At 30.6% G+C, this 12,490-nt stretch overlaps 1 protein-coding gene across 3 annotated transcripts in view; it reads right to left on the reverse strand.

Annotated features, from left to right (window-relative positions):
* Positions 1-12,490, reverse strand: part of LOC134687076 (uncharacterized) — a 124,197-nt gene that overhangs the window by 52,760 nt on the left and 58,947 nt on the right. For 2 of the 3 annotated variants that reach the window (XM_063547049.1, XM_063547048.1), the window contains exons 5-10: positions 10,092-10,208; positions 5,546-5,674; positions 4,237-4,365; positions 3,480-3,608; positions 2,290-2,430; positions 651-791 (exon numbers count right to left, since the gene is read on the reverse strand). In XM_063547049.1, coding sequence (XP_063403119.1) covers positions 651-791; positions 2,290-2,430; positions 3,480-3,608; positions 4,237-4,365; positions 5,546-5,674; positions 10,092-10,208 — 786 coding nt within the window. The remainder of the gene's footprint in view (positions 1-650; positions 792-2,289; positions 2,431-3,479; positions 3,609-4,236; positions 4,366-5,545; positions 5,675-10,091; positions 10,209-12,490) is intronic. The other variant, XM_063547050.1, reaches the window with a different exon arrangement.

Here is a 12,490-nt window from a genome sequence, read left to right on the forward strand (position 1 = left end):
GTTATCCCAAGTACTGATATTTTAATTGTCTTTTGGAAGGGTTTGCATGGTAAGGTCTTTGTTTTTTTTTTGTGTTTTGTACAATGAAGTCAGTTTATTGTAAAGTTTCGTTTTTATCCAAAGATGACAACTTTGTCTATTGATTATAGTCCGCAGGCCAATAACTGAGTCGTATAAGTTATCTTTAAGGTAGTTGTTTGTATTTAGCTCCTAATTGATAAGACTTGTGTTCATATATATTGCATTCATAATCATGAGTTGCGCAGAAGGCAACGCTATATGTACAAAGGCGTATCATCAACAATAGGTAACGTTAGTGTCGACATTAGTTGCCTTGTAAATGAATACCGTTATATCCTTGACATAAGTAATTACAATGTGTACTGCTTATTTGAAGTAACATACCTTAATATGATTCAAACTCATTTAATGAGTCTTAAGCAGACGAAACACCTGTTTGGAGAACCAATAATTCTGGATTATGTAATGAGTTTTCTTTCTTCAACAAATAATTCTGGAGAAGCAATTTAGAGATACAGTTTTTAAAGAAATAAATTAAGGATGAAGAAGATCAATTATATACCTATATATATTGTGCCTAAGTTTGTATTATCCAATTAAGAATACAATTATATAGCATGAATACGTACTTGCTTTACAACTTTTATCATAGGGATCGTGATACTGCGTGGCGGGAATCTCACAATCACAAATACCAGAATTACAAACCATATCATTGTAACATGAGGCATCTCCAACTTGTGTAGAGCAATTCTCGTTGTATGTACTCACTTGAAAAAATGCTAAATTGTTATATTTCATACATTGTAAACTTCCAACAACAAGGCTATGGACCTTATATTTTTTTTCTAATGTGAATTAGTAAACCATATTATCATTTTTACATGTAAGCTTTGCAAAATCTTCAAAGTGAATGAACAATTAGGTACAGAACCAAACAATCTCAATTGAAATGAGATTTGCCATTGTTAATACGACTGCTTTCCAAAAATCATTGACGTATCAATAGTGAGTCGCCACCTTCGAGCTGGTTCATTGCTATTGCAATTTATCTCATAGATGACCACGATTATTTTCCAATTGTCTCAACATAAATTCAGTTTTTATATTTTTGGGAGCATCTGATTTTATCCCAATGTTTAATTTTTAAATTTTTGGAGGATGGAGAGAGGGGGGAGGATTTCTATAGTACAGTCTCATGTTGTTTTTTGTACAATGAAGTTAGTTTTTTCTGCAATATTTAGTTTTGTTTGGATTTCAAGTTTGTTTTATGAATTTGACAGTTCTATGTCCAATAACTGAGTAGGTTATCCTGAAGGTTATGGTTAGTATTAAGCTCTTATTTGATAAGTGTTTATACCAACTCCATTCATCTAATGATAAGTTGTGCATAAGACAACGCTATGTATACAAAGGCGTAACTTTAACAATAGGTAACTTTAGCGACGTTAGTCATATAGTAAATGAATAGCGCCATATCTTTGACATAAGTAAATACAATGTGTATCGTATCTTTTATATTTGATTTAAACTCAATTTATGAGTCTTATGTAGACGAAACTCCCGTCTAGCGAACCAAAACTTTTTTTCTAATAAATTAATTTTCTTTTTTCTATACAGAAATAAATAAACACATGCAACATAATTTAAAGTTGATTTCGGTGACTTATATATCTGACTATGTAGAAGGAACTTTGTTCGTTGTTGTGAATATTTGTTTTATTTTATCTAGTGGAGAGTTATCTCTTTGACAACCATACCTCATCTTCTTTGTTTTATAAATCATGTTTACCATTGTATATATGTACATCATGTTACACATATATGTGTCTGAGCGTTGCTTTACAATAAATCTTGAAATCTTTCATGATATACAATACATTATTAATATCGGATATGTTCCTTACGTCGTAACTATAATCCCCTTCCCTTTCATGAATGTGACCTACCGAATTAGACTATTAACCGGATTTGTTATCAAATAAGAAACACATGTGGAGCAGGAGCTGCTTACCCTTCCGGAGCACCTGAGATCACCCCTAGTTTTTGATGGGGTTCGTGTTGTTTATTCTTTAGCTTTCTATGTTGTGTCATGCGTACTTTTGTTTGTCTGTTTGTCTTTTTAAATTTTAGCCATGGCGTTTTCAGTTTATTTTAGATTCATGAGTTTGACTGTCCCTTTTGTTTTCTTTCATTCCTCTAGATCTTTTGTTTTCTAAGGTATTTTTATTTTAATTTATGTTACAATTATATACCATGAATACGTACTTGCTTTACAGCTTTTATCATAGGAATCATGATACTGCATGGCGGGAATCTCACAATCACAAATATCAGAAACACAAACCATATTATTGTAACATGTGGAATTTCCAACTAGTGTAGAGCAAGCCTCGTTGTATGTACTTACTAAAAATATACCAAGTTGTTTAATTATAATTTAAAATAAACCAATTACAAAACTTTTATTTTTTTATACTAAGGCATTTCTATCTGATCGAGCTTATGTAGGAAAGCTTTTAAGATGTTGCATTGCATATCCTCGTTTTACTACACGATATACAACATGACAGTTCCCCGTGCTATGTAAAGGTAGTGATACATTTTGCCAAATTGTAAGTCATATCAAGCATACTCAAAATACTCGAGGGGAAAAGTAAGTAAGTGATTAACAGTTCCTAAGAGCGTGCATTTGTTATAACACTATCAATCTGTTAATCAAATAGGAAGCTTATTAAATGTACAGAAAAGTGTGCTGAAAATATGTGTTTGCAAAAATATGGGAACTGGGTTAAAACCTTATAGTCCCACTCCTAAAGTGGTATTATAAAACACTAAACTAACTACCTATACATTTTAACATAAAGCCTCAGTAGTTTAATACACATAAATTTACAAATGTCTGTTTCTACAGAAAATAAGAAATGATAGTAATATTTTACCGATGAAGCTCAAAAACAAATTTGATCAACACCTTTTTTTTTTATGTCAACAAGATATAGATTAAATAGATAACACATAAAATTAACCAAGTATTTCAATATACTGAAGTTTATTTTTGTTTTTGTTCGCTGTAGAATTTTTAACTATTAGCATTTAAAATAAAGTACAGAATTTCTGGAAACGCTTTACTTTAGAGCCTTTTAATTAAAAATTCAAATATAAGCGACAATCATGTATGTTTAAGTCTAAGCTATTGATACAAGTTAGATATTTTTTGGTAGAACTTCAACAAGACTGAAATATTACCTGCATTAAAGGCATGTCAAATATTACGAATGGACAACAACACACTAGCTTTTATTAACTAACATCACTAGTTGATAAAACTATACCCTTTAACAGTGTTGATAACATAATAGACATACTTTTGAAAGGAAAGGATGATTCTCGCTAGATTCACATTTTTGACCACACAATGCATGTTTTCATACTCAAACTTAATAATGAACACCTACTAATGGTACAGGTATTATCATCATCATTGTAGTAATGATTCGTTTCACATTCACATAGATCAGAGGCACAAATAAGGGGAGAGTAACAACTATTTACTTCTGTCGAACAGGGTTCTGTGTATCTTCCAACTGTAAGAAAAAGCAATCATGATTTAATATATCGTTGATAGTTGTTCTCGCTTTGGGTAAGTAAGTAGTATTTTTTTACATTTAAAAAGGAACACTGTTTGCATTTTTTTTTTTTTAAGATGCAAAAAAATTATACGTGCACACTAAAAATATTAAACTTGAATTTGCACGTGCTGTCTTACTATGCATAATTTCATATCAAGGGATGAAATAGGAAGAAGGTGTTTAACAGTTTGAAAAGCACGCAGATGATTAAACACATTAGGTTCATTTTAAGGTGTGACGAAAATATCTGTTTGCCTAAAAAACGAACAGACAACCAAAGTAAATCCAATATAGTCAAACTCTTATACAGTAGTATTATTATACACGAAACTAAACTATCTTGTACATTTATCACAAATCCATCGTGATTCAATTCTTGCAAATTTACAAATATATGTTTCTACAAAGAAGAAGGATTGATAAGTATACATTATCGAGATTTCTACATATTACGGGGTAATATGGTTAATTATCAGCCGTGTGCCACAATTCGGCGAGTAAACCAGCACAAACAAAGAAAAAACATGAATTTTGTCATTTACCATTCTTTAAACTTTATAAAAAAAATCAAAAAAACACTTACATGTGTTGCAGGTATTATAATCTGCCTTGTAGAAATGATTTGGTTCACATTCACATAAACCAGAAGCACAAATAAGGGGAGAGTAACAACTAGTTACTGCTATTGAACAATGTTCTTTGTATCTTCCAACTGTAAGAGGATTAAAACATGATTTTATTGTTTGGTTGTGCAATTATGTTTAGATAATGTACAATCTTTGTCCAAAAAAAATTAGAACATTTGAACAATTGCCCAAGATGACAATCTTTTTAATAAATCACTCATACCAAATAAATTGAAAAACAAACCATCAGTAGCTTGCTAGTTGAGTTTTATTCCCCAAGGGTATCACCAGCCCAGTAGTAAGCACTTCTGTGTTAACATGAACTATCCTTGATATGGTCATAATTATAAATTAACTGTTTACAAAAACCATATTTTTTTTTAAATACTAAGGCTTCTCTACCTCATGAATAGATTACCTTAGCTGTATGTGGCAAAACTTTTAGGAATGTTTGGTTCTCTATGCTCTTCAACTTCGTACTTTTTAACCTTTTTTTTTATCTGAGCGTCACTGATAAGTCTTTTGTAGACGAAACGCGCGTCTGCCGCAAAAACAAAATTTCAATCCTCGTATCTATGATGAGTTTATATATATATATATATATATATATATATATCTCAATTAAAGGAATCTTCAAAAAGTAAAACAGCAGTTTCAAGCATTTCAATATAAAAGCTTGAAATTGCACACGTTGCCATACTAGGAATAATCTTAATCATAGGGGTACGACAAGATGTATTTGTTTTTCTTCCGATTTAAAAACAACAAAGGTGCAGAAAAAAAAAAACAGAGCCTGAAATTGAACGCAGTGTTGTACTAAATATAGATATAGGCTAAGCATATTAGCAAAAATCAAAGACAAGAATACACAAATTTACCATAATACAATAACACAATGACAGGATGTAAAGTTACAGAGCCACGTCATATACGTATCAAAGAAATAACAACTCGACCAAAGAGTAAAAAAACAGCCGAGGGCCACTAATGGGTCTTCAACACAGCCAGAAAAACCAGCATCCGGAGGCGGACTCCAGCTGGCTCTAAAAAAATGTGTACTAGTTCAGTGAAAATGGACTTCGTACTAAATATGTTAATTTACAGATGTCCGTATCTAAAAAGAAGCAATAATCATAATGCCATTTTTTAAACAAACGAATTAAGTATAATCAATTAATAAACAAATATGTGTTCGATGTTAATAAGATCTAAATATGGCAAACACAGTGAAATTGTGTTTCGATATAAATAATAACAAAAACCTACATGTGTTACAGGTATCATTATCTGCATTGTAGTAATAATGTGTTTCACATTCACATAAACCAGAGGCACAAATGAGGGGAGAGTAACAACTGGTTACTGCTGTCGAACAAGGTTCTTTGTATCTTCCAGCTGTAAAAATAAGCAATCACGGTTTTATTATTTGACGCTGCATGCAGTTTTGGATTATTGACAATATTTGCCAATTATATTATTTAAGAGCATTTCACATTTGTCCAAATTCAAAATCCTTCAATAAATCACTCTTACAAAACGGAAAATAGAAACTTAAGTTACTGAATATTTACTTGAACCTTGCATTGATAAAATTCTTCCTGAAAAGCATTCATGACGGTCTAAATGAAAATAAGCCTTATCAATTTGATTGGAAATCCCAATTATTAGGCAATATACATGCTATGTATGGGCAGTGATACAGTTTTGCACAATTGTTTTTTCTTAAAATTACAAAAAAAAAAAGTGCATACTTAAAACCTGAAATTGATAGCGATCGTCGTACTAATCACTCATGGTGACAAAAAATACAAAGTAGTTGTAGGAAAGTCTAAAAAAGCGTACACATGTTATAACTCACCACTATATAATCAATCTGTTGACCAAATAAGAAACTAATTATTCGTACAGAAAAGTGTGGCAAAAATATATGTAGTCCAAAATCAACAAAATATAAGGATTCAATATACCCCTCCAACAGTTGTATTATACATCACTAAATTAAACTTATAATGGTTTAATTTTACACATTGTGTCTTGAATGGAGAGTTGTCTTATTGGCACTCATGCCACATCTTCTTATATCTATTAGCATAATAATAAATGAAATTAATATATAAAGCTTGAATAAATCAAAACATGTTTATTGACAAATATCCTGTTTCTACAAAGAAGCAGGAATGATAATGGACATTTTTTTAATTATATATTTTTCCGATATAAAAAAGATCAAAATTTGCCAGATAACAGTAATGATATGTTTCAAGTTCTATACTCTACAGACCAGATAGAAAGCTCATTAAGTTTACAAAAGAGTGTGACAAAATTATATGTTTGCCTATAAGAACAAACAGACGAAAAATGTTAATACAGTATAACCCCAATCCTAGAGTAGTATTATTATACACTATAAACTAAATTTACTAATACATTTTAATATAAAGCCATATTAATTCAATATAAGTGTTAATGACAAAAGTCTGCATCTACAAGGAGAAGAAACGATATTGGCATGTTTATACTTTTTAGATCAAAATCAATAAGTATTATCAATCTATCAACAAATATGTTTGATGTTAAAAAGATATAACTTTGCTGATAACAGTAATGATATATTTCAATATACGAAAGTATTTTCTTTTTGCTCTAGGATTTTAAATTTTGCATTTGAATAAACTATAGAAAACCTGAATATGCTTTTGTTTGTATCTTTTTGAGTTAAATATATATATATATATGTGCGATAATCAGATACACAATCAACACTATCTTGCTTTGTGATGTTTATATCTAAGTTAAACTATTTATCATGTGTATTCCTGTATAAAATGGTAATACCAACAAGACTAAAATATTACATGCATTCTAGAACAAAAATGTCAAATATGACATATGAATAACAACACACAGTTTTTTTTTAATTGAATGGCTTGTTGATAAAAATATACCCCTTTTTTTTAACAGAAAAAAACGAAATCTGAAAGGAACTACAACAATGAATCATTTGAATCTGGATTATCTTTAAATTCAGGAAAATTGATGAGAAAAGTATGATGAAATATAACCCAACTAAATAGGGTTTTCAATGCGTCCATGACTACGGTAAATTTTTCTTTCACTGGATTTTCAGTTCGAACTAGCTAACCCACCGTAGCCATGTGCACATGGCAAACCATATTTAGTTGGATAAGTTATCATCATACATTTCTTATCAATTTAAAAAAAAATCAAGATTATTCCAGATCCAAATAATTCCTTGTTTAAAGAATGTTTGCTAGATTCGCTTTGTTAGCGAAATAATTAATTTGATTCTACTTCATTATTTCCCCTATGATAATAAACACCTACATGTGTTGCATGTATTATGATCTGCATTGTAGAAATAATTTGTTTCACATTCACATAATCCAGAAGTACAAAAAAATGGGGAGTAACAACTGATGTCGAACAAGATTATTTGTATCTTCCAACTGTAACAAAAAGAAATCATGATTTAAGTATTTGATGTTGCATATATTTTTGAATACGACTAGACTTTTTTATTTCTGCCAAAATTGATAATACCTCATAAAATCACTCTTACAAAAGAATGTAAGACCACTCCGCTATTTGATCTTGCATTAAACCTTGCATTCGTTAATTTTTGTAAAAACATCATTTGATGACGGTCTTAGGTAAGAGTTTTAATTGGGTATCCCGCTTTTACCACGCAATATGAATAATAGTTCCTTATGTTGTGTGTATGCAGTGAAACAGTTTGCACTATTGTTTTCTTAAGTTTTGAAGAAAAAAAACACATAATTGTAGACTAAAAACCTGGAATTTCACGCGTATTCGTATAAAGCACACTATTACTCATAGGCAAACATAGAAAGTATGTGTCGACACTTCAAATAAGCGCGAATGTTACACTCAACACTATGAATATCTATTGTTAGAAATCGGAATTCCAATTTATACTTATTCAAATCCAGAATAAATCAGAATTCCTATATCTACTATTAGAAATTGGGATATCTTAATTTGTACTAAGAGGATTCTGGTTTTTACTAAATTTCAGTAGGGTCCGGGTTATTAATATAAACAATAGCTAGACTAAAATTCTGGATTCTACTAGATTTTTGGGGTTATTGTTTTTTTTAACTGATGCACTTGATTAGTAGAAAAAACAAAATAAATGAAAATGACGCTTTCAATACTTCATTGCAAACAAACTAAGGTACATTTCGTAAAATTCTTTCATTTTAATAAGATTTTTTATTATTTTGTTTATGATATTTTGATGACCACACAATTTCGACTTTACAACATGAACAGAGTTAATGGAAACAGATTTTGTGTAATTAACAAAATTGTCTTCTGAATATCAAACTTGAGATATAATTGAAAAATAAACATGTTTTATTTCGTATCAAAGGATATCATTAAGATTAATGCATATATTTTTATCTAAAATCCTTCAAATAAAATTTTGGTTAAATACACTACAAAAGTCAAAAAGTCTGAAAATACCAATTTTTGTCTGAATTTGCATGAATTTGTTTTCGACATTCTTTCTTTGTTTGAAATATTTTTAGAAATTCTTAACAAAGTATGAATTTGACTAATAAAGTTCTTGATTTTTCTTGACATATGTCTTGACAGTATTAACATTGAATAAGAATGTCGAGAATCTTTCGAGAAATTTGAAGACAGTGTTCAAATATCGAGAATTTGTAAAGAAATTTTAAGACCATATTCAGAATGTCGAGAATTTGTCCAGTAAATTTCATACAAATTTAATATAAATCAGAATTTGTCAAGAAAAATTAAGACACAAGTCATACTTATGGAGAATGTCTAGTTCATGCAAATTAAGACAAAAGTTGGTATTTTCAGACTTTTGGACTTTTGTAGTGATATGTCGTGATAATTGCTAAAACTAATTGCCAACATTGAAGTGTTTAACCATATTTGGGTATCTATAATTAAATCAAAAGTTCTGAAGTGCATGTGCAAGTACTAAAGTGTTGTTAAAACGTCCAAGTACCCTATGTGATACTGTAAGCTCAAGAAAAGATTGAAGAATGTTTAGAAAAAGTCTTTGCTGCTAGATCAATTCACAAGAAATTGGCCCTACCTCTGTACGGTTAAAATCAGACAAGTTCGATAATATTAGTTTATTTCATTACAAAAAAAATCAAAATAATTCTTTAACATTATTTTTTTTTTTTCAGTAAACATCTTGTACAATTCAGTCCTCCTAGTACAAATCTAGATATTCCAATTTCCACCAGTAGATATTGGAATTATGACTTGTACTGGATTTTACTTAGTTGAAAATCAGAATTCCAATTTCTAGTGGTAGATATTTGGAATTCCAATTTGTATTAGAAGGATTATGTGTCCTACTTAATTTGTACTGTAAGATAGACATCAAAACTAGCATCATACGTTAAATATATTTCATACTTCCCGCTAATGGCCGTCAGGTCGTATTAAACATTTGCAATGGGCGGTTGAATATAATGAGATAATCTCGGACTTAACTACAAATTTCGAATGTTTGTTTTGACGATATATTTTCGCAGTCTTAGATCTTTAGATACAAGAGTACTTGTCTGATTTGTCATTCAAATTCCCGATCGAAACATTTCGATGCATACCTTGAAGGAGTCGCTAACCCTGTCGACAAACCCACCTTCTCTCCTTTTGGTTAAATTATATTTTTGGTTCTTTGGCAACCGTACGCTAGTTTATATTCATATTGCCATAACATTGTACGCACCACTTCATTTCTACAAAAAAAATTCTTGTATTTGTAAATCGAAAATACCTTTCAATTGACAAACTGCCCAATCTAGCGATCTACACTTGCTATCAAGCCATCTAACTTTTTCCGCCTTTATATATCCTGTACCACAATTCTCATAACGGAAACCATTTGGTTCATCTACAAAAAAAAACATTTTTTTTATTAAAAAAAAAATTACAGTAAAAGTTACTATAAGTGCAACTGTTTAGGAGACATGATTTCATAAATGCCCTACCACTCACCGGAAAAGTCTTCCTAATGTTGTCGTTAACTTTCCAAATCAAACGACATGAACAATATCGTTTCCAGATTATAAGTATATTGTGACGCCATAACCTAGGTTTGATATGAATATATTGCTCGATTAATTTATGTTGATGATATTAGCTGTACAAGATATCAAAATCAGTTTTGATTTTCAACGAGCGGAGTTTGGTAGCCTTAACAGGAACATGGGTTAATATGACATGTTTACTTTCAGTCATAAAAATCCAAAATTCCAAAAACAACGCTTGATAATGACCTTTGGATTTGTAACCCTATTATCAAATATGAAACGTTTTGGAATATTCAATGAATAGATTTAAATTCGGAGATAAATGTAATATAGTATTTCTTAAATATTTCAATTTTCACAACAAAGAATTGAGAAAGTTTGGTTCTCCTATTAAGATTTATGACCCCTTCTGTAGCCAGTTAAGTATGAACTTTTCAAACTGCAATAGTATCAAAACAACAAATATAATAAATAATACAGATAGGCCATTTTGTACATATACCAAGGGGAAACTTCGTGCAAAGCATTATTATTTACTGTTTCAATGCATTTAATAGAAAAGGGTGACTTTGTGGTATATAAATCAACATTTGTTATAGAAAATCCATAGCCTTTAATACAGAGATTTTTGTTATACAATTTTAAACATAGATTACTCACTTGATTTTCTATGATTTGCTAGCGATTATTGTTTACAAAAAGTTCTAAACAACCTTTAAATTCCCCAAAAAAAAACCATCGTACTGAGTCACTAAAGTCGAGCGCAGCTTCAAAGGTGTACTTGATTTGGTATATATTTATATTTGTTTTAACCAATATCTAAATTAATAAACTAGTTTTAAGGAAATAAATGCTAGCACTGCATGCAATAATCCTCTACCTATCAGTCACCGAATTGCCATATATGAGAGTACAAGGGGACATGCTGTGGATTTTCCATAAAATTCACACATGTTTAGCATTGAATCAACACAAGGGTACATAATCCTAAAACAAGGACGTTTCGTAGTTGGTTATACTATAAATTCTCAAAAAGATGTTACCTTTCCATCTCTGTATTAAGCCAAAGAGTTTAAAGACTTAAAAATGACTTTTAAGAAAGATGAACAGATACCAATGGGCGTTCAAAAACATAAGTCGAAGAAAAAACATTGGCTTAAAATAAGAAAGACGATGATAGAAACAACAGTTCACAAGATAAACAAACAATAAACTAAAGATTGATAAATACCAAACCACCAAAAAACATTGGTTAGCGTATATGCTTCGTTATTTATCATTCCAACTCTATTTCCGTGTAAAGTCGCAATGGAGAAAAAAAAAACAATGGTGCTGTGGTTACAATAAGTGGATCTCACCCGTGGTCATCTTTAACACAGATATTCCATAATGACAAACCACATTGTTTTGAAGGAATGTCTTCATTTTTATCGTTAGGAACCCTTGGTTCCATAAATTCCATGTAAGCAACAACCTTCTGTAAACAAAAGCATATTTTGGAATTGTACACATTCATGCTTTTCTCGATGCTGATATGTACTGATTGTGTATTAATATAATTAGTAGGAATTCGTCTTTAAACTAGCTGTCAGAAACCGATAGTAGAGTAACAGTATATTTTCCGGTCTGTATGTCCGTCCCAACATCCATTGGTCCATCCGTCTATCTGTATCAAATTAAAATTGTGGTGTAAGGTAATTTGTGGTCAGATCGACATGGAACTTGGTCCCCTTGTTAAGTGGTATTTATGTATTTACCAGATAAGAGTTCAGATTCGGGTTTCGCGGTTCTATGAACAAGGAAACATGATAGAGTGAACTTGGTGTTCTTTGGAAACATATGTTTGTTGTTATTTGTTCTTAGTTCCGATCCGTTGATTCAATATAAAAAAGGAGATGTGATATGATTGCAACTGAGACAACTATCCACCAGACAGAGTTCACATAACGAGGATGTAAGTAATTATAGGTCACTCTACGGCCTTCAGCATACTGTATAATAAGCTATAAAGGTGTAATACCACCAAATCATAGTACGTCATATCACATTGCATACGAAAAAGGGTCGAAAAAATGTTCTCTTGAACTTGACAGTAATAGGAAATTAATCCTAAATTTCATTGCAGTAAATCAAATTCTTGGTC

This window comes from Mytilus trossulus, chromosome 10 (assembly GCF_036588685.1).
Source record: "Mytilus trossulus isolate FHL-02 chromosome 10, PNRI_Mtr1.1.1.hap1, whole genome shotgun sequence".
Classification (NCBI taxonomy): domain Eukaryota; kingdom Metazoa; phylum Mollusca; class Bivalvia; order Mytilida; family Mytilidae; genus Mytilus; species Mytilus trossulus.